Genomic DNA, 22,859 nt, shown 5'->3' on the forward strand with positions numbered 1-22,859 from the left:
AAACAGCGAATTCGGACATCCAAGGTTTTGGAAGGACCGCAACGATATACAGGTATCACCCCATAGGCTACCCCATTTCCATGACCCATGTCTAATCTGTTTTTAAGACAAGCCCTGACCGGTTTCTCTTTTATTGACCTGGTCAGACGCATTGTCTCTATGGACTTATTCATTTTCCTTTCCAGGGTGGAGTTTAATTTCCTGACCATCTTGTTGTATTCATACTTCAATGGTAACTCAGTTCAGACCCTTTGTTTCATCAAAAGCCACAGGCCAGACCGAATCCTGATGCATCCAAGTGGAATGTTAGCATTAGCGTTAGCAGCACTGGCACATTTCTGCGGTTTTGGTGCTACTCCTGCTTTTCTCCCTCGCTTAAAACCATCAAGTCTTACATTGCTGATCCATTTACCAAAATACTGACTTTTAACTTCAGGTTATGCAGCAGCCATAGAGTGACCCTAATCTGGATCAGGTTCATGAGATGGTCTGCAAGCTGAGACTGAGACCCAATAATAAGATTGATCTCTATCTGTTCTATATCTCCAATTTTATGTAATCCTGCTCCACCTTATGTGGTTCCTCGCACGATGCCAAGACTGGCACAAATGCGCACGCCTTCATGCACACCTGCATCATGGATCACGAATTGTCGGATAGATTTTAACAATTCAAAACCCAGAGAGGGTTAACCAGCCAATGACTAAGAACTGCAAATATAAAGACATTGGTTTTAGTACAGACAGAAAATGAGTAAAAAGACACAGAAAGAAAGGGTCAGGGTCCTGCCGGACTGTATGGAGGTTCTGGAAGAGTCCTTCACCTTCCTAAAGTCCTTTTTTTCCTGTCTCCTTCTCTCCTTTTCCCTCTCCCTCTCTCTGCAGCTGTCTCCTAGTGCCACGTAGCTTTCCTGCATTATTAGACAGATGGAATTCACCAACCTTACACATGAAGTTGCTATTCGCTTCTTTCCATTTGACTTTTCCTCCCTTTCCCCAATGTATTCCCTGACTCAACCGCACATTCGTATGGTTTTCTTAAGTAAACTGGACTAATTGAAAGTGAGGACCTCAAGTCTTTGACACTACTCTGTGAAATGTAAGAATATCCCACAACAGGTACATAATGCTTCTGTGTGTGTGTACAGGTTTCTATACATTCTATACAAACCTTTGCTAAAATTATTAATGGTTTTATTATAGTTAATACATGGTTACTGTAGTAAACCAATTGTTTTGCCAATGGTAATCAATACACCAAAAAACATGTTTACTAAAAAAAAGCATGGTTCATTTTCATAGGGGAATATCGCCACCATTATAATTAATGTCATTCTACATTGTGAGGACCGGCCAGCGGCTTAAATTGATTATTAAACATGATAATAATGACTATTAAAAATTATTTAACATGAAAAATTATGCTTATTTGAAATTGAAAAATGCAGAAATGTTTGTGAGAGGGTTGGGTTTAGGGGATGGATGATGGTGATAGATTATATACAGTTTATATACAGTTTAAAATTCATTATGTCTATGGAAAGTCCCCACAATATATTAAATCAAACCTGTGTTTGAACCATTAAATATGTTTTCTGCTTATAAGGTTAGGTGAAATTTTATAAAAAACTGACCTTTACCTTTAGATAGCAATGTCTTCAACAAGGATTTACAACAATTGACCACATAATTTAAAGTGTCAATTGTGGATAAAGTTTTAAAAGCTTTAGATATATTCATATACTTGCGCCAGCTTATTAAACTGCTTCACTATTGTTCACATTCTTAAAAGAAATGACAACATAGAATGTGCTATGCAAGCAGCTTTTATAAAGATATACTGTTCTGCCATCTATTGGTGAATGAAACTAAGTACAAGTGTCGAGAACAATAAATACCTAGTATTTTTTTATTGAATTCAACAAAAAGACATTCAACAATTTTCAACCAAACATATTTGTTTGCAGAGGATTGCTTTCCCAAGAACAAACAAAAAACACTGGAACGGTTGTCATGGGCGTGAAAAGACTATACAATCCCATGAGAGAGAGAGGGAGCTTTACAACTCACAACTCACATCTGCCAAATTCTGAATAATGTGTTTTTCTTCACTTTAAACCTGGCAACTTGTGGCAAGCAAACCTCAGTAAAGCGAAAATCCTTCCAAGCTTTACCAAGAAAAATAAAAGGAGCAGTTTTGAGAAAAACACACTTTCAGTATGGATAATGAAAAACACATTGACTATATTTTACTTAGTTGTCAAAACGAATCTCTTTGTTTAAATCATAAAAACATGACTTTGAACAAAATTTTTAAACAACTTTGCATCATACACAAGATCCTATACAGCCATGAAGAACTATGTTTTGGTAAACATAGGGAGATATACATAACACTGTCTGGCTCAAACATTGAAGACCATTAAGAACCGATTTTATTGTAATAAGCAATACACTTTTGAAAATTCACCATCACTAGTCACATTTCAAAGATCGCAAATGTGCCTTATTGTAATGAATAAACAGCAGCTCTAAATCATGTTTTAAAACAGTTAAGTATAAGTGGACAAACACTAGTTTTATTCTTTTGTACTATGATCAGGGTTTAATTTGTGCCGGTGTCGTGCCGAAAACACACTCCCTGCCAGATTATGCACCCCCCCTCCCCACAATGGTTAGGGTGAGGATTAGGTGTTAGGGGAGGGGTTAGGATTAGGATTGGGTGTGGGGAAGGGTTAGAATTAGCCAATCGGACAGCGTGTTATTGAAGGGGGTGCAGAATCTGGCGGGGAGTGTGTTTTCGGCACAACACAAGCCGGATCCGGATCTGACAGGTGTAATGCCGACTCCCCGTGAGATTTTGACTCCCCTACTTCTGATTGGATTATTCACTTAGAATGCTGCTTTGTGATTGGTCCCTATCTCTAAAGACCGCCCCCACACCTAATCCTATCCCTAACCTTCGTAGGGGAAAACAGGGGTCATAATCTCACGGGGAGTCAGATTTTGATACGACACCGGCACCTCCGAAATCCCATCCGGCACCTCAATTGGCAGATCCCGCTCTCAAGCGCTAATGGAAAACGTTCGTGCTGACCTGTTGCGTGCATATATTTCATTAAAAACCATGTACAATAATTATAATGGCAATAACTTTAATAATGAACAGGCTGGAATATTGTGTGCATGGAGCATTCACTTGAGCTGTTACTTATAACGGCAGAAACAACTTAAAAAAAACTCTGTGATGATTTATGGTCAAACAGATATTACTATCGTACGTCATTAAATACTGCAAAGTTAGCTACTTTTCACTTGCACTAAAAACAGAACACTGTGCTTTTGCAAAGTAAAGAAAACTTAGGCTACAGATGCGCTCTGTCATCTCCTTTCCTTTAAATTATTTGTGGAGCGCTACGCCTCACAAACTGAACCAAACTCAGCAGCATATTGTCACCGTTTTTTCCCTTTTGTTTTGTTAATCTGTTTTTAATAATTGTCAAATATTCCTTGTATATTTAAACGCATCGCATAAAAATGTTTTGCATTATATATTGAAGGGGACATGTCGTGATGGACACTTCAGAGAGAGATAGTTGTTGGTGTTGTTGGACAAATGTTGCGAAGAGACACAGAAGAACTGATGAAACACGGTTAACGGATGATTAAATGCCTAATATGCCGTTATACATTATACACGGCAGCCTCCACCTGCACCCGCAGGTGTAATTTAGGTTTAACGTTAAACTTCTGAATTCTACACAAATGTTGAGGGCTGTGTTTTATTTGTTCACATGCACAAATATTCACAACACCATCATTATGACAATAAACTATTTCCATCACCTTAAAGTCCCAGTGAAATTAAAAATGAGAATTCTTATTTTTTCATGAAATATTGCAGCATAGTAAATAAATTATCAATGTGGGTCATTTTCTTTTTAAAATTCATGTAGCCTCATAATCTTCAGTTAAAATCTGAAAATGCACTTCCGCCCTGAAATGACTATACATCTCAAATGACCTAAATTAGACGGCATGGCCGTCAAAATCAATGCAACAGCTGTTTTTACACATCCAATCAATTCGCAGTGAAAAACACCAGCAACGGCCACTAATGTTCTCCTTTGAAATTCCTTTTCACTCTAAAATGTGTCAGAATACCAAAGCAAAAACGTTCGCAACTTCCGGTTCACGGGGACTTTAACGCACATTTGAATTAAGGCAAACTCAAGATAAAATCTGCGTCTAGCTCATTAAATTTCTTTGATAATTCTGAGGTTATCTGCGCATGTCCGTTTCCAATTAGGCTTTTTATGCGCATTTTCAAAACATCTAAACAGTTACATAGAAAACCCCTCAGAGATTGCATATTCCATTACTTCTCCCCACCCCATAACTTGCCGGATCTGCCACGCCCCCTTGTTCCGGCACCTCGGAATTGACAAATTAAGCACTGACTATGATCCTTCTCTAAAACTCAAGAAGCCATATTACACTATCTACCATGCGCTGCTGACTCGGTTAAATGAAACTTCAAACAAGACACAAAATAAAAACCAACACGTTTTTTTCACTGGACCCTGTAAATTCCGCTTCTACCCCGGCCATAAGTTCAGTAAAACTGCACCAACTGAAAGCCCCTCAGGCATCGGAAGGCCTGCGTGTCCAGGTGGCCCAAATCTATCATGTTATGTTCCAGCTGCACTCTGACCAGACGGCTAAGTGGTGACCCGTCGCCTCGACCCCAACAGAACGCATCACGCGGAACCGTGCGGATCTTGTTGTGCGCCAACGTGAGGGAGTGAAGCCACAACGGTAGTTGCCGCGGTACCTGCTGCAAGGCGTTGTGACTCACATCCAACTGATGCAGAAGCGGAAGAACCCTGAAGGCACCAACGGCCACCTTGGTGATCTTATTTAGTGCCAGGCCCAGGTGCTCCAACTGCGGCAGTGAGATAAATGCATCCTTGCTAATGCTCGAGATGAAGTTTCCTTCTAAGTTGAGGGTTTTGATGGTGCGAGGCAGATGCCGTGGAACCTGTTTCAATAAGTTACCTTCTAAATTTAAACTTTCTAGGCGACTGGCATTCAGTAGCGATGCCTTCCCAAGTCCTTTGTCGGTCAGTCTATTTGCACTTAGATCCAGCACCTGTAGCTCCGCCTCACCCCAGAAAATATCACCTTGGAGACGCTGGATGAGGTTGCCACGGAGATAGAGTTCTCGGAGACTGAGTGGCAACTGCAGGGGGGCGGAGGTAAGGCAGTTATTGGAAAGAGTAAGCGTACGCAGTTTACCCAGCGGAAGAAGCACTCCTGGAGGGACGACGGACGAGTTGTTACCCAGACTGTTGTTACTTAGACTGAGGATTAGCAGGTTTGGGCAGCGACTCATGGCTGCTCCAGATAACCTGTTCAGCTGGTTCCCGTCCATCCGTAGCTCCTCCAGAGAAGCGGGCAGGTCGGTGGGGACGCTCCGGAGAAGGTTACGCTCTATGTATAGCCTCTTTAAGCTCTGAATGCCTTCGAAGGCCCCCTCAATCGCAGCATCCATTAAATGGTTGTTGCTGAGCACCAGGAACTCCATGGATTCGTAGAGAGAGAGCAGGTTCGACTGAACGCTATCGATGCGGTTGTTCATCAAAAGAATGTAACGGGAGGGGTACGGTATTCCATAAGGTATTTTGTCCAGATGTTTGTCTGAACACTGGACCACCCTGTAAAGAAAAATAACATTTCTTCAGTACGATAGTCGACAACATCAGCGCAATCTTTAAAATAATAGACACATACCTCCCATAACAGGAACATTCTGGAGGACAGTAGTGATCTTCAAAATACGGAAAATGTGAATCAGTCGTTGCCTTACCTTTTTTCGCCTTTCTTACTTTATTTCCTTTTCTCAAAGGTTTTGTTTTATTCTCCTTTCCTCTTTCTTTCTTTGTAAGCGTTTTTGGCTTTGTCTTCACTTTACTGCCTTTGGGTTTGGTACCCGTGGTCTTGTTTTTAGGTTTGACCTTTAAAACACTAGCCAGAGCTTTAGTAATGGGACCGGCCCTCGCTGCCACCGCAGTGGAATTAATGCTCGTCTCCTCCAGCAGGTGGAGTTTTGAGTTGTTCATAACATGTAGCTCCACTATGACATCATCACTTGTGTGACTGGCATTCATTAGTAATGTATCAACAGCTGAGGTGGGAATATGATGCTTTGGGATGGCAGCTGTAGTTTCGGATACGGATGCAGTATTGGCTACGACGGATGTGTTTGCAGCAGTTGCTGGATTTTGTGATATTGAAGGGAACGATGGTTGTGGAATAGCTTGGACTGATTCTTTCAGAGCAGATTGAGATGCAGTGGTCTTGGGAGGGGGAGTGGTATAATGATTGACAGTTTGTGCAAATGGTACAAGATGTTCCTCGAACTCCACTGTTTGTGTATATGTGGTATTCAATGCAGAGAGGAAGGGTTCATCTGTTATTTGCTCCGCTTTGTTGTCCTTGTGGATTGCATCCGATGTTTCTTGTTCGTCTAGGTTCGGTCTTTGCGTGACATCACTTCCAGTTTCCTCTATTTTCATATTCATCATGTCCTTATCTCCATCGCTCTTAGATTGAACAGTGGCTGTTAATCTATCTGTGACCTCTTCCTCATTTTGCCGCTCCTCTTTCGTGTTTAAAGTTGACAGATTAAGTCTCAGCTCTCCGAAAAGGTCACTCTCTGCAGATACATAGCGCAGGACTGATACATTCAGATCTACAACAGAAAAGAAATGATTTGTGAACATTGCAAACAAAACCATCTGCACATAAATAAAAATAATTCCGTTTCTGAAATGACCAAAACAGACCGTACTGCATTTCAATATCACAACCGTTTGGAGAATCCACTCTACAATTTATTATGTAACCACAATGAAGCCACAAATTACAACTATCTTCGTAAACAAAATCCATCTATATAAAACGTAATTGACATTATTTTAAGGTTATGTAATGACATTCTGTATTTAAAAACAACTATGTTAAGTAAAAGCCTGTACACACTCCAGATAGCCAGAAATGTCTTTTATAACGAGATAAATTCAATAAACACATACTTGGCTGAAGCACAATTGTGTGCGCGGGCACAGCAAAAATCCAAAACAGCAGCATGTGGGCCTTCATTTTTGGCTAAAAAGAGGAGAAAAGTATTTTAATTAGGATGTGAAAGCCGTATTGTTTTCATTTATTTGTCTGCTGTAAAAATTCATGGCGATCAACCAAGCTCTCAGAGAGATTTTCATGATGGCTGACAACCATTTTAAACGTGCCAGGAAGAGTCTGAATGGTTTCTATTTACAAGCTGATCATGCGAGTAATAAATCCCAAAAGGCGCATTTCATTCTTTCTTTAATGAGATAGACCTGCCAGGCAGAGCTTACCTGGATTGTTTTCAAGGTGAGTATGTGGCGTCCTTCAAATGTATAAGTCCTTCTCTGGAGACATCCTGGTTTCTTGTGTTGTACTGACGGACTGGTCAGCAGTGTTAGGAGTATACACACACACACACACACACACACACAAACAAATAGATGCACGTACGCACTAATGGACCCATTTAAAGACTCTCCTCCAGCATCATGGGAATTCCACACGCAGACACTCAGGAAGATGTAATGGCTCTTCAAAGACATTTAGCATTACGGGAATTTTCTCACTCACACATTAGTTTCAGAAGAATCTAACAGATCAATTCAGGGCAAAGGGGACACACATAGTGGTCACAGGGGTCAAAGGTCAGGTTTCACTTTAGGATTGACACTATTCGCCCTGCCTTCACAGACACTGGTGCCTACCCACTGTCGCCACAATGGTAAGTGTTTCCTTAAACGGTCTGGGGACCCTTGAGGGACCTTTGACCTTACAGTATATTTGGATTTAGATACATGGAATTGTCTCCAAAGTAAGCCAAAATCTTTGCACAAAGACGTGTTTTTAATGCTTAATAAAAGCATGCTGTAACAGTAAGATTATGTTGTAATAAAAAACAGATACGGTCAGGATATACAGTCTATAGGATACTGGGCACCAAAGCATTATTTCAAGCATTTTAATCAGACACCCATTTGAATACGCTTATGAATTAAAATATCTATAAATGACAGTAATTAAACTAGTCTTTTCTTGTTACTGGTTTCAGTCAACAGTCATTTTGTTCCAGTGAATCTTTATTAGATGAAGCTTTTTTCAGAGTGTGAGAAAATAAAAAGATAATTGAAATTAGATGTTTGCTTATGCCTCCAAGCAGCAGGGGAGGATTCCAAGCTGACAGGGCCATGCAAGAGTCAGCAGCATTTCTGTACAGACTAAAAAACACCTACTGTAGTGTAAAAAGAGCAGAAATGTACACAGACTAAACAATACTTATTGTAAATAGAGTAAAAGTGTAACAACAAATAACAATTAAATAAAAAATAAAAAGTAGTGGCAATACGCAACATATTAGCTAATAGAATAACATCATTATTGATGTGATATAACATCAATAATTTCAGTTCATCACAATCTAATGGCCCCACAATTACTTGCATGATCATCTTCTCTAAAGTAAAGGACAGAAAAAAGTATTTTGAAGGAGGCTATTTTCCATTTAAAAAAATGTTATTGTTAAAATAGTCTTCACCTCTGATCTGGCTCATTATCACATCTGTAACACTCTTATTAAAAGAATAAAGAACATATTTTTTTATTTACACTATAGCGGATGTATGGAACAGCGGGATAGGAAGAGCTGTAGGAAATTCTGTCATCACTTACTGACCCTAATGTCATTTCAAACAAATATGACTACTTTCTTTTGTAGAACACAAAAGAAGCTATTTTTGAGAATGGTGGTAACCAAACCACATTGGCTCCCATTGACTTCCATTACAAGAAACAAAACCACGAAGACATTCTTTAAAACATATGTCACACATGTTGTCTACGAAATTAGGGTAATAATAAATGATAACAGAATTGTTATTTTTGGGTGAACTTTAATCTAAGTAATGACAGTTAAAACAAAATGCATTCTCAAAATCAACCAGCAGAGGGAATTACAGGACAGTTTATATTTCCAAAGGTTCACCCTATCCGCTGCGTTACATAACAAATCCATGTTAGGTGAAATGGGAAAGGGGAGTGTTTTTCCAACATACTTTCCAATCCACCTGTTCATATTCCACTGCTCACATCAACACAGATAGAAAAAGCAACAAGGCCATGAGAAAAATCATTCTCTTTATCAGATGTTTTCCACTTTAAGTGTTAATTCTGTAGCATGGGGGACAGGGGCTCTAAGTTCTAGTAGGAGAAAATGAAGTAATGGCACAAACTTGTGTCACTGCTGTGATGAGGGGGGAAACTGGGGCACCGTGTTCCTGACAGACCACCTGTTTTATAACTGACAATCAAGTGTATGGAAAATGAAAGCAGTGTCCAGTCGTCAACTCTCTTGAACTCGGGAGAGGAGCTTAAATTTCCCATAGGAAAACGGTGAGGTTTTATTATAGTAAAAGTGTAGCAACCATGTTCTGGCCTGTGTTTGGTAGATACTGTAGATTACTACTGTTTTTACCGTAGTTGTACTCTAATTAGCATGGTTAAACTATGGTTATTGTACTGGGACCATGGTAAATTTGTGGTCTTTCCCCAAAAATCCAAACTCAAAATAAATAAAATTACATCAAGAATCAAAGTCCAATACAATAATGACATTTGTATGTATACTACTGTACTGTATATTTATACAAACAAACCGATATCGATACAATATCATATCAGGCCTCATTTCGGGGGCCTGTTCTTCTATTGCTCTATTCGTCTTTGCTTTGTCTCATTTAGCACTGTGTTATTTGTAAACAGTTCAGGCTTTACTGGCATTGACACGTTTGTTGAAAGACACCAACAACAGACTCCAGCGACACACCTAGAATCAACACTAGACCTTTTGTTCACGCTCTTTTGTGGATGTACTAATGTTACACTGATGACGCACACCTGGTCAGGAGACAGAGCAAACAGCTGTTCAATTACGTTCGCTTAAAAGGCCTCAGTTTCAACGTTTGTTGTTTGTGAATTCAAGTAACTTAAGATTAAAGCAGACCTTCTGGACTGTAACTTCAAGATCACGAGAAGAGCTAATGAAAAACCTTTCTCTTTCACCACTTCAGAATCAAAACAAATCTGATTCTCATGAGGACGCGAATTACATTTGCCTCCAAATGTTAATTAATTCACACGGCTCGGAAACCAAAGACCTAAAATGTAGCTATAAACTGTAATCATCTGGATTCAGTCAGATTTATTCAATTGAAAGTTTGTGTGCCTGTCACTGCGGGAAGAACAAGCCCGTATTTATTCAAACAAGGGGTGAATAGTTCACTCGATTGTGTCATTTTGCTTCATAAAGGCCTACACTGCAAAATATTGTGTTTCTACTTAGTTGCTTAATAAATTAAGGCTTAGTTGGAAAACTCCAAAACAACCTCACAGCTATTCATAACTATTTTACATAGCAAATCGTTTTGATAAAGTTTGCTTTCGCCCCAGTGACGGGTGTGTTTAGGGGTTTTGTTAAAGGGTCGAAACTTCATGCTTGCTTTTACATTTGACAATTTCATACAACACCTCATAGGCTTGTTTTTAAAGTGATAAATGAGTTAGGTTTGAGGTTGGAAAGCCCATGAAGACATACATTTCGTTCTAGATCCTGTCCGCCCTTTTGGGTGTATCAAAGCAGAGTGGTGGAGACCAAATGCTGAGAAACACCTGGGTCTCCCATGCAATAATGTAACCGCCAAGGACATGCTCGGTGGTTTCACGCACAGCCCGACTGAAAAGGGGTGAGGTGTTATTTTCAATAGGAAGAAGTCAATTTCACATTGGTTTCTGCAGAAACTAGTGGCGTTTCTATTGCTGCAAACACAATGGAAAAGTGCAAGAACGAGAGAGGAAGGAGAGAGAGAGAGAGAGAGAGAGAGAGAGAGAGAGAGAGAGAGAGAGGGAAAGAGAGCACAATGGCATTGAATGAGAATGGGATATCCCCTCCTCTCGACCACAGACCCATCTGCCCTTCTCTGTCTGTTGGGAGTCAGGGGTTTTATAGGTCATAGGTCGCAGACAGTGATCAATTTGTTGTGATCTGCGAAGGGTTCGCTTTATGTATGTCACACACATACAGTGCGGAGTGTATGAACTCCACACTTCGCTATCTTTACACACGTATAAAAGCGTATCAAATTCTCTGTTACTGTGATGTCATGATGCCACCGACTAAGAGACAATCTGTCCACTGTCCACGTCTGTGACGGTAAAGCCTGAGTAAATGTTTAGTAACAGCTCACGGCTGATTTAGAAATCCTCTTCTGACGTCTCCATATTGCATCGTTTTTTGTTAAAGTTTTAGTTCTGGAGCAAGTTCAATATTACACCAGCTCTCCACATTCCAAAAGCACTTGGTGTGTTATTAAAAGAGAAGAAAACTTGAATGTTTCTCTATTCCTGGATGTCCAGAAACTGACTTTAGACGCTGCCGATCACACATACATAAACAGACTTTCGGGCACTCACGTGCCTAGAACATCCAAATATTTTCACGGATCTGTCGCTCTTTCATGAGATATATGAGGATTGAAGCCAGGCCCCTGACAGGTCTCTGCTCTGTTGTCTTAACCCTGCTTGTGATATTACAGCGCATCACTGCCCTTTTATGTTTTTATTGGACATGTAGTACCAGAGAGGAGCTGAAACTCTTCGGAAAGTGTTGAAAGGAAAATTTAGATACTTGCATCATGTTGTTGATATAAAGGAAATTTATAGCTCAACCTCTTGTAATATTTATTTAATTCTATCCCTCTGCGGGGATTATTCTAGTTATAGGTTACAAAAGAAAAACATTTTCTTAGTATTTTTGTCTTGTCTTACAGTGAAAACCATAAATTTTAAAACTTAGAATTTTTTTAAAGGACATTTCAAAGGTCTTGTTTTTTTAAACTGCACTGGCAAAAAGTTTTTCTCGTTTTGAAATATGAATCTAAACAAATTTTTGCGATATTTACGCTAACTAGAATAAAATAAACAAATGTAAAAAAAAGCTTGTTGTCAAACACAGTTTTGCTTCTCAAATTCAAATTCATGTTGGTTTTACAAACGTTTATTAAGAATATTTTTGCTTGACAAAGCGCTAAAAACATTGATTAAAAATGTTATTCTTGCAATATAAATTTCCTTCAGCCTCCTGAGCACAAAAACCCCAATTAGTTGGGTTTATGACCTAAAAGGCCTTAAATCAAATCATATTCATTAAGATCAAAGTCAAGAAAGTGTATGTCAGTGAAGAGAAGTTTCTCCAGGAAGCGCAAACAACTCCACACTTCCAACCAACAATGAGTCTGACGCAAAAGACAGTTCAATCAATATAATGGAGCTCTTCTATCTCCGAGGATTATTAAAAGCACACGCACGGACAGACACACATAGGCATCGTATTGATTTACGCACATGTGCAGGACGCTACAGATAAAGACAGCTGGTATTTTTACTATAAATGGAAAAGAAACGGAGAGTTGAAAAGCCGGTCAAGTTACACTGAGATTTTAACACTGGGAACACAGGATAAACATTCAAATGGACATCTGTAGCAGAGTGTGCGCTGGTGTGTGTGTGCGTGTGTGTGTGCGTGTGTGTGTGTGTGTGTGTGTGTGTGTGTGTGTGTGTGTGTCTTGTTTGGATTCATTCAGTTGACAGTAGCACACCATATGCTTCATGACGCCTGTATCAGTACAACGCTTCCCAATCAATCACATTGATACGAACCAAAGGTCCAGTTTAAAGGGATAGTTCGCTCCAAAATAAACTTGCATTCATATTATTGTAAGCCTTAAGTTTCTTGTAAGATGTGTAAAAATAGCGTATTTGATTGAAGATACAGCATAAAGGAAGACTGTCAGACTTTTTAACACATTTTGTCACACGTGAACCACTTTATTGAATCTTTTAGGGTGGCTTTTTGTCACCTTGGTGTCTGACAGCACCAGTCCCTATTGACTTCTATTATACAGTACGGAAATGAAAAGACATATTCTTCAAATACTCTACAAAGGCAAGAAACAAGCAGTCCTATGTTTGGAATGACATGAAGGTGAGTGAATATCATTTTCATTTTTAGATAAAGTCAAAAGTAAAAAATTGTTCAGGAAAAATAAACAAACTAAGTACATATTAAAAAGAAAAAAAAGAAAAAAGTAATTCGTAAAAAACATGTTAACTAAAAAGGAACACTTTAAAGGTATCCGTTAAAACGAAACAACATACTGAAGTGCAACTTTGCAGAACTTTTACACAATCAATACTTTTTTAAAACCCTAACAGCTGAACTCTGCCTTTTCATTGAACTCTTGTATGTGGCCACCCAGCTGACTTGGAGCGCATTAGAGATCAGACATGTGGCAGGTTTCTAGAGGCACTGCCGATCTGTCTCGTGGCGAGATCTAGACTTAAACGTGTGTGCGTCTGCAGGGGGGTCAGGTTGGCGAGACGTGCTATTATGTCCTGACAGCTCCCATCAGCACGGTTGTGTTTGTCTCCGTGTGCGTTTAGGGGAAAGAGGGGCAGGAGGTTGGCTGGGGGGCGGTAGGTGACGGCAAGACTGCATGACAACAGATCTCTCATTGGCTGCATAGTGGCTCTTTTAACCAATCATGCCAGTCCCTCGAGTTGGGGAAAAAAACAGATGCTTACCATTGTGTGAAAGTGCACTTTCTCAAAGTAAATAGAGAGAGAGAGGTTTCGAGTTTTCCAAAAGACTATTAATCCATCTCAATGTGCTGTGATGTATTCTGGAGCATGTCAACGAAACAAATGCCTATGAAAAGTTCAGAGATCATATTTGCACTTTAACAGGCCTTTACATTCTCCTTTTTACCCACCTCCAGACTTCCAGCCCTGAAATATCTTCTACTGAGGGCTTGTTTTAAAGCGGTAAATGTTGAAAACAACAGCCCCGGCTCGGCTTAGACGAACATGTCTGCGATTTTACAAAGCTGCCCTGTTTCCACTCGCATTGATGATAAATCTGTTTTCGGGTCACGCTGAACAGCAGATAAAAGAGCTGAAACTTGTTTCAGAGGGTCGGGAAAGATCAACGTTAACCCTTTCAGTTTCCATGAAACTTTATGGCTTGTGTGGACTAGATACCGTAACCTGTTGTTAAGAAAAGCTACTGAACAGAACTCTATCAGGGTGGGATGGTATTAGCGCCTCTTGCCAAGGCAAGAATCACTATTATTATAGCTAATACGTCAAGTTAGGGATTTTGCAATTTCCAACTGCCGGAGGATAAAAGGGGGGAAATTCCCAAAGACTTGCATTAAAGGAGGCAACTGAGCCATATTTAGAGACCAAACATCTTGAGGGTGGGCCCTTTCGACTTGGGCCAGTAAGCGACCACCCAGAAAAATCTAGTAACCATTTTTAATGCTACAGAAACCAACTTTCTGGCAATATAATGGAAACATAAGTAAACATCTTTTTTAATGAATAAACTGCTGAATAAACACATTTATGCTGCACATAAAGCAGGCTATATAAAAAGCATTTACATATCTTCACATTGACGGTCCACAGATTCAGATCCAGAACAAATGTTTTACTTTTATAAAATTCACACGCATGAAACTACACACATGCACACACACATTCTCTTAACAGCCTTCTAACAAAGGGTATATTCACACACACAGATAGTTGGCAATTTGCACATTAAAACCTGACCGGTCCCTATCTGACCCATCTCACTCGCACAAACCCAACAACCGTCGTTCACACTCCGATACAAACTTTTACAAATTCAATCCGTAGAGAAAATTTCAACAGCATTGCCAAATTAGTTTTCAGTTTTTTCCCGGTCCGGAAAGGTGTTTAAATCAGACAGGTGTCTCAATGTGTGTCTGTGTGAATAAGTGACTACGTTTCCATGTCAACCTCTCAGCTAAACGTGCAGTTTGACATGTTGATGATTAATGTTCTGGAGCCATGGCTTGTTTGCTTGCGCTAATGGAAAATGTGCCAATTTTACTTCCCAAAAATAGATATGCCTAGATTATGATGTTAAGTGACGGTCCGTGGCTGTTTGCTTTCTGGTTTAACCGCTGCTGCCAAGAGCAAAATCTGTCAACGGGGTCAAGATTTGGAACGGGTGGCTCCTGATAGCGATTTGATCCTGACACCTTCGGAAATAATAACAGACGTCTTAATCAGTTATTTGGGGCTATTTGTCTGTATGGTTGTTTTTTTTACACACCTTGACAGAAATAAGAGGCAAGTCCGATTTGCTACGGAAAACCCCAGACAATCTACATAAAACCCATTTTCATCACAATATGGACCCTCAGTTTCCCCCCTAATGCATGTCAGCTTGGGGGGTACAAAACTCTATAATTTTATAATGCCCGGTGTGTGCGTGTGTGTGTGTGTGTGTGTGCTTACAGTAGTCGACACAATAGTAAGTAGTCTTTTGAGTGGATTAAATTGTCTGGGAACCTTCTTCCCTATGCTAGACACACACAGTCTTCTGCAGCTGCATCAACATGTTTTTAGCGTGCAGGTGTTCTTTAATAAGCAATTCAATGAGAGAAACAAATGTAATTTACCATATTCTATAGTAAATGTTTGTTTCTTGTGCATCTGTTTGAAATATTCAGCTTCCTTTATGTGGCTTACTCGCTCTCGCTCATACGTTTATAATTTTCAGTCTATCTCTCACACACACGCAAACACATGTTTAGTTCAATGAGCAATGTCTGCCACAGAAATCTGCTGCTAAACACATCTAAAATAATATAGGACTGTTTAACTTCAGAAATGTGTCACTTTGGTCGACGAAACAGCAATCTTCTTTAGCGTGTAAAATGGTTTTAGCGACCACTGTCAATTACAGTAATCTGCTACCATACTGTACAGCAGGGGTCCCCAAAGTAGGGGTCTGGACCCCCCGGGGAGGTCGCAAGGCCGCGATCGCAAGATGATTTCCAGAAATCATGTTTTATTATTAGGAATAGTGTATTTAATAAATAAGTATAACAAAACAAAAATATTATTTAAGTCAAAAATAAAGCCATGCAAATAAAAAGCCATCAGCCTTTGGAATGTCCCCCATCTCGATCGTGACCGCTGAGGTGATTACGTCACATTAGCAACCGCATTAGTTTAGTGCAGCAAGTCAATTTACAGCACCACGTTAAACATTCCCATATGTGCACGCAGATTATTTTTCAGGCTTTAAGTTTAGGATATTTTTATTTGTTGAAATGAAACGTTGGTTAATATCGACCAAAAACAACACAGGGAGGCCAGGGGAGGAGCACGGAGAAGCGCCGCAGACAGAAAGGCCATCGTCCTCAGGTACGAAAAGAGGCACATCTAGCGCATGTGCACAGTTGCTCGCAATGTTTGTATACTTTAGCCACCTCCGAAGATAGTAGGGGTCTCGAGTCCCTGGCACTGTTATTTTGGGGGTCGCGGGCTGAAAAGTTTGGGAACCCCTGCTGTATGTGTCAGACGATGTGTTTTAAAGGGATTTGGGAAAGGGGGGGGGGGTTGAGGCTCGGCAGCCGTGATTTATGTCACTAAGTGTACTGTGTCTGTGTTTTGGTGGAAGAAAGATAAAACACACAGTTAAACAGCTCTCACAAACCAACCTGTCAACACCAGCTGGACGGAGCATTACCAACTGACCTTAATACTCATCACATACACTTGGCAGAAGGATTAACATGTTATGAAAATTGCATTGCCTTGATCATTGCAAGTACATCAAAAAATATTTACACTGCTACCACTGACTAACCAACCTTTACATCGTCTTTGACAGCTGAAAAGTATTATAAGTCAAAAAGCATTACTTCTGGGTATATGCCTCTTCTTTCAGTGGAAAAAGATGAAGGATGTTTCTCCAAAGTACATGTGTTACCTGTCTCTCTCTACATGTGCGAAACTCGGGTACAAAGATCCACGCCTAATTTTCAACATGTCAAACACTCCCTGGATGCTACAGTGTACATGAAAGAGCAGGTGTAACCACACACACACCCAAACGCAAAAAGCAGTCACCTGTAATTGGAAGAAAAATTGTGATCTCTTCTGGCTTTATTTTTCATAACCCTGGGAAAACTCCATGCTTATGATATCCTTAAAGGCACAGTTCACTCAAAAATGAAAACAATCCTTTACTCACCCTCATGACGTTTCAATACAACTTTCCTGTGTTAAACACAACAACAAAATGTTATAGAATTACATACAATAAAAGTGCACGGTGACTTTCAATCTGTCTTTCACTAATATTTACCCAAACTTCTTTTTTATTGTGAAGAAAGTCAGCTTTGGAAAAACATACTGTAAGTGTGAGTAAATGTCAACAAGCTTTTTAAGTTTTGGGTGAACTGTTTTTAGGTACATTTTAGATGGTGAGAGTAAAAGTGTGTGTGTTTGCGCGCCCTTGTGTCCTTGTATGTGTTTGGCCCCTCTAGCCCTTCATTAATGCAGAAATAACATGGACATGTTCAGAACATCCCATCCCTGACAGCAGCGAGGTCACTGTGTTTGTCTAAATGATTCAGTTCAAGAGAAAAACACGGACAGATTACTGTGTGCTGAATACATTACAAATAAGGGGAATGGGGTAATGCTTTGAGTCCATGCAATAAAGGCGTATAAAAAATGTACAAAATGTATTTAAAAAGACTTTTAAAAGAATATCTACATGTATTAAGGTATTAAACCCCCTATAAACTTCAATGGCCTAAACATAAACAATATAATATAATATAATTTATACATAATATATATTTTGAATTATATGGCGCTATATAAAAATGGTAATTTCCAATTGCTAGCAGTTTTCCTTTATTCTCTCTCTGTTTTTTTAAAAGTTGTCATAATTATGTCCCTATGTCACGCACCAGTTACCATCATATTTTAAATGATCCCATAAATGAAATCAAATTTGTCATAATGAGATCACCGCTGATTCATTGTCCCTGGAGTGCATTATGGGAATAAAACGAGCGGTTCCTTGTAGTATAATTATGAATAGTGAAAATGGAGAACACGTAAGAAACAGACCAGCACAAACATCATAATCTGCTTTCTTGTAATCCATCGGGATAACTTCTTGCGTGAGTTTAGACCTCCTGCAAAGTATTTAATAAACACATTCGGCCCGGCTGCTGGTATACCCAGATGCCAGCGTGTCCTCTATCTGCCCCCCTCTCACTTACTATAATATTGATGCGCTTCTGCCTTAGCTGCATTTGTGCTGCTGTTACATCATGAGAACACTGTAGTCACTTCTGGCCTCATATTGCAAAAAACAGCAAATGAATCTATGGAAAAATCTAAAGAAATAGCTTTTTTGTAAATATTTTGCAAGATGTGCCAAGACGGTAAATATATAATTGGTTTAATTATGTATAAAAAGATTTCTGTATTGTAAACTCAGTGCTTTTTAAACATGCATAAACAGCAGTCATGCATAAACAAGCAGTCCCACCCCCTCGTCCACCCACACAAGCACATAAATTTTCCCTTCCTGTCGAGTGTAACCTGTGCCAAAATTGTTACACAACTCACCCTAAGGACGTGTGTGGTGCGAGGGACTCACATCCACGCACTTTGACCAACTCCAAATTAGGTCAGCAAGATCTACACAGAGTGCATGCTACCAGCCTGTGTAGACAAATATATTTTGACCTTTGACATGTTACGGCTGCGCAGAACACATAAATAACTCTCCTGCATCTCCGATTGCCTGGCTGGCTTAAATGGGTCGAGCTGTCAGTTTGAGCAGGTGATTCTGTAGAATAGATCTCACTAACCCAACCTCTTTCACACAAGAAAACCACAGAGTAAACATCTGTGCACACAGGCAAACACACTCAAAAACACTCAGAAGTTGATCCAAACCTATAAAAAATCTCTGAACACAAAAAAAGATAGTTGGAAGAATGTTTGTAACCAAACAGTTCTGGGGCACTATTGACCATCATAGTAAGAAGAAAACTGATTGGTTTCCCACATTCTTTAAAATATATTATTTTGTGTTCAACATAATTTCTGCAGCTTTGGAACAACTTTAAGGTGAGTAAATGACGACAGAATGTTTATCTTTGGGTGAACTATACCTTTAATTTCATATGGTTCATCTGTGATTCTCAAATGGCCTTGCTTGCGGACCCAGATTTTACATTGGACGCATGTGGCAACTTAACACAGTAACTTGTTTATCATATAGAAGTAAATAAAAATGTTTTTAAAACCAAACAATGAAAATGACTTATTATTATAATATGATTATTATTACCTCCATATGTCCAAATTTGGGAAACATTATGGAGAATTTGCTTTGTACATGGTTTCATGAAAATTGTACGGTTTCGGGTGTTCTGGACAGGAAAAATTCAACGTAGTCAACTATAGTCTGAACAAACAGTGTTTGTCCTTGTTGTAGAGCCTGTTTTCAATATGGTAATATGTTATTTTACATCAAGTTGTTTTGTTCGTGGTTTTCAAGGATGGGGTCACGTCACATAAACTAAGCTTGTTGGTATCGTCCAAATTTGAATAGTTTCTACCAAGTATCGTATGATTTTACTGCACAAAAACACTGTTTATTTAAGCTTGTTTATTTTGTTATTACCACAGCACCATTATATGATTAGATTTATTATAGTATTTGTATTTAGTATGTATAACCTCTTGTGCCCGTGACTGTTATCCAAAACACACCCCATTTTTCACACCATCTAAAAATCACTGTATGTTATTATGCAATGCAGTGTTCAAAAAATAGTAGACCACCACAATTTTGTCATGACTTTTGTCAAGAAAACTGTGACTGTATAAATGAAAGTTTCTAGTAAAGTTCCCAAACGATGAGGTAACTCACAGAACAAGAGCATAAAAGGCTTTTGATTTCTCTGAAAACCTCTAAACAGCACGAAACTCATAACACAATCTCTGCCATCCTACATCCAATCTCTTGCATAACCGCATTGAACCCGTTGCCACAGCAGCCAGGCTGCCATCCACGTTTAACGCATCAATGCGTCACCGCAGGCCATATTCTTTTACAATCGCACAATTACACAATGTTCTTGTGGGTTTTAAACTGGAATAGGCATTATTGTCATTATTTGTCTTGAATACATAGTTTAAGCTGTCAGAAATTCTGAATTATACCTGAGGTTCAAATTTGTATTCAACAACCCAACGAGTCAGTATATAACTTTCTTTTGACCCCTACTGAGTTTTTCTGGGTATGTTTTTGATGATGTATGTGTCATTGTTTTTCTTTGTAATATTTTAAAACAGTTTTACCATAACAGCTAAATTCCGCCTTCAACCTCAGCATTCACCTTTTAACTTTGTGTTACATTAGAAAACGTAGTTCCAAATTCATTAATTCACATTCAAGGCTATGTTAAAACAGAGCTAAATGCCCCCTAAAGGGAATGTGCTGGTCCCAAATTGCATTACGATTGCAAAACAATCTTTTTAATGTTGATTAAGAAACTCGAATTTTCCTAAAAAGAAATGTCAAAACACAGCTCTAGGGAAATAATATGGGTCCCACAGCCAGTTGATGTTGAGTGCGGATGGAGCCCATAACTCAGACACTTTTCCAATTGCGTCTGAAATAAAGTTTTGACCTTGATACAGGTGTTCCTGTTAATCAACAGCTGCGGATGTCCCGGCCATGACTAATCCTGTAATACATGCCAAAGCTAATACTGCTAGACTCACACAGGAGGTTTTTCATTCATATGCACCAAGCCCCACTATTTTAACCCATAATTAGTAAAAAGGTCCAGAATCAAAACCAGAAATAGACTACACACCAATCCTACATAACAATCCTTAATGTGTTGTTTTTTTTATAGATCTGGAAAATATAATCCATTTAATTCTTAGACAGTCCTCTTTAATAGGAGAACAAATAAAGACAAAAAAAACTTAAAGAAACCTTTAAAGTAGGGCTGTCAAACAATTAATTGAATCCATTATTTACATAATATATGTCTGTTTACTATGCATATTCATTTTGTATATTTATAAACACAAAAAACATACACATACATGTGTATATATATATATATATAGGATATATTTAGATATTTAGATTTATTTAGATTTACAAATAATTAAAATTATATAAAAAAACGTTTATTAATGTTTATATTTTACTTAAATATATGCATTATGTGTTTATAAAACATTAATATGCACAGTACACAGACATATATTATGTAAACACAAACTTTTACTCTGGATGCGATTAATCGTGGTTAATTGACAGCCCTACTTTAAAGCAATGGATAGTAGAAATTAAGACTGAGATTACTCTAGAGGCGACACATGTATGATAATTCAGCGTTTATTAGCAGAAACATTTGAGAAGCAAAAGTCTCAATTTCTTTCCTGGGGGATTATCCTCCTAAAACCTCTTTACCATGTAACCCTATACTACGATCTTAAATCTAAACTCAAACATCACTCTTAAAAGCTTAGTCCAGGCCAATGCATTTGTGTGAGGGACCACAGCATGTGACTTATTGTTTTGAACAAACTCAGGGCAGAACGATGCAAATAGTAAGAGGGAACAGATAAGTCACTTTACGTCAAGTCAGACCTGTTTGTGACAATGATGTGCCTCCATGTTTGGAAGCAGCTACTCTGCACCAGATAAGATACTTTGCTCTTAGGGCATGTTTGCCTTGTAAATCACCTTTGTGTGTGTGTGTTGCAAAAGAAGGTGGGGTGGTGTGAATTGATAACAGATTAATAATGGTTGACAGAGAAGTTCATCTAATCTATGGAGACTCATTCTTCTGCTAAAAAACTGCATGCTTAAGATAGTAAACAAAGATTTTATCTTTAATACAAGCACCTCCCCCCCCCACCTCTCTCTCTCTCTCTCTCTCTCTCTCTCTCTCTCTCTCTCTCTCTCTCTCTAAAGAAATCAACAAAACATGTATTGCTCAACAGCCTTGCACTCAAATTACACCAGTTCTCCTTGGGCTCTTTGTGACCTCAGAAAACTGCTCCACCTTAGCATGTTTTGTGAAAAAAAACAGGCACAGGATAGACTGACTGCTGCCAGACAACAGTGGAGAAAACATGACAGACAAACATGCTATGCTATATAGGGGGTAACAAGCTATTTGTCATACGGAGAAGTCACATTTTCAGACTTTAAAGGAGTAGTTCACTTTAAAATAGGCCCCTATTGACTTTACATAGTAATTTTTATTCCTACTGTGGAAAGTCAACGGGGGCTTATTTTAAAGTGAACTACTCTACTAAGTCCAAAAAATAGTCTGTCCTCCTAAATTCTATCCTTTATTCTTTATTTAATACTTGTTTAATAAATACAAACTGGTATTTATTAGAGCAACGGTCAGTTATAATAACTATGTTAACTGAAAGGTGAAACTCTGTTCTCAGATAAAGGTATTTTTCATTAAAAACAATATTTATTAATAACAATCTGTTGTCCAAATCAGCTGATTGATATTTTTGCTATTGCTTTTCAATAATATTTTGTTTCGCATTAGTTTACCTTTTACATTTCGCTGAAAGGCCTCTAATTCACAGTTTACTACACAGTGTGACAACATGCCCCAAAGGATCAGCATTTCTTCTTAGGAGTTTTTTGTACTCAAGATTTTTTAAGTATGTTCCTATTGAGGAACAATGCAATACATGAAAACAGATTCCCTAAAGAAATAAGTAAAAAACGTTCTTTGAATTGTGATCTGCGCTCTAGGAATAATCACTGTA

At 38.8% G+C, this 22,859-nt stretch overlaps 1 protein-coding gene across 1 annotated transcript; it reads right to left on the minus strand.

Annotated features, from left to right (window-relative positions):
* Positions 1-1,910: 1,910 nt before the first annotated feature.
* Positions 1,911-7,506, minus strand: LOC130547989 (podocan-like protein 1). The gene is made up of 4 exons (XM_057324390.1): positions 7,421-7,506; positions 7,097-7,169; positions 5,793-6,753; positions 1,911-5,716 (listed from the first exon to the last, which is right to left on the minus strand). Exons 2-4 carry the CDS (start codon positions 7,161-7,163, stop codon positions 4,615-4,617), a joined length of 2,130 nt encoding a protein of 709 aa, XP_057180373.1. The 5' UTR covers positions 7,164-7,169; positions 7,421-7,506; the 3' UTR covers positions 1,911-4,614.
* Between the last annotated feature and the right edge of the window lie 15,353 nt (positions 7,507-22,859).

The sequence above is a fragment of the Triplophysa rosa genome, linkage group LG24 (assembly GCF_024868665.1).
Source record: "Triplophysa rosa linkage group LG24, Trosa_1v2, whole genome shotgun sequence".
NCBI lineage: Eukaryota > Metazoa > Chordata > Actinopteri > Cypriniformes > Nemacheilidae > Triplophysa > Triplophysa rosa.

Bases quoted from the DNA above. Each gene is read 5' to 3' on its own strand.
- LOC130547989 (XM_057324390.1), bottom strand. From the start codon at position 7,163: ATGAAGGCCCACATGCTGCTGTTTTGGATTTTTGCTGTGCCCGCGCAC. The intron at 6,754-7,096 runs GTATGTGTTTAT...TTTCTGTTGTAG, and splicing joins CACAATTGTGCTTCAGCCAA to ATCTGAATGTATCAGTCCTG. The intron at 5,717-5,792 runs GTATGTGTCTAT...TTTTCTTTACAG, and splicing joins GAATGTTCCTGTTATGGGAG to GGTGGTCCAGTGTTCAGACA.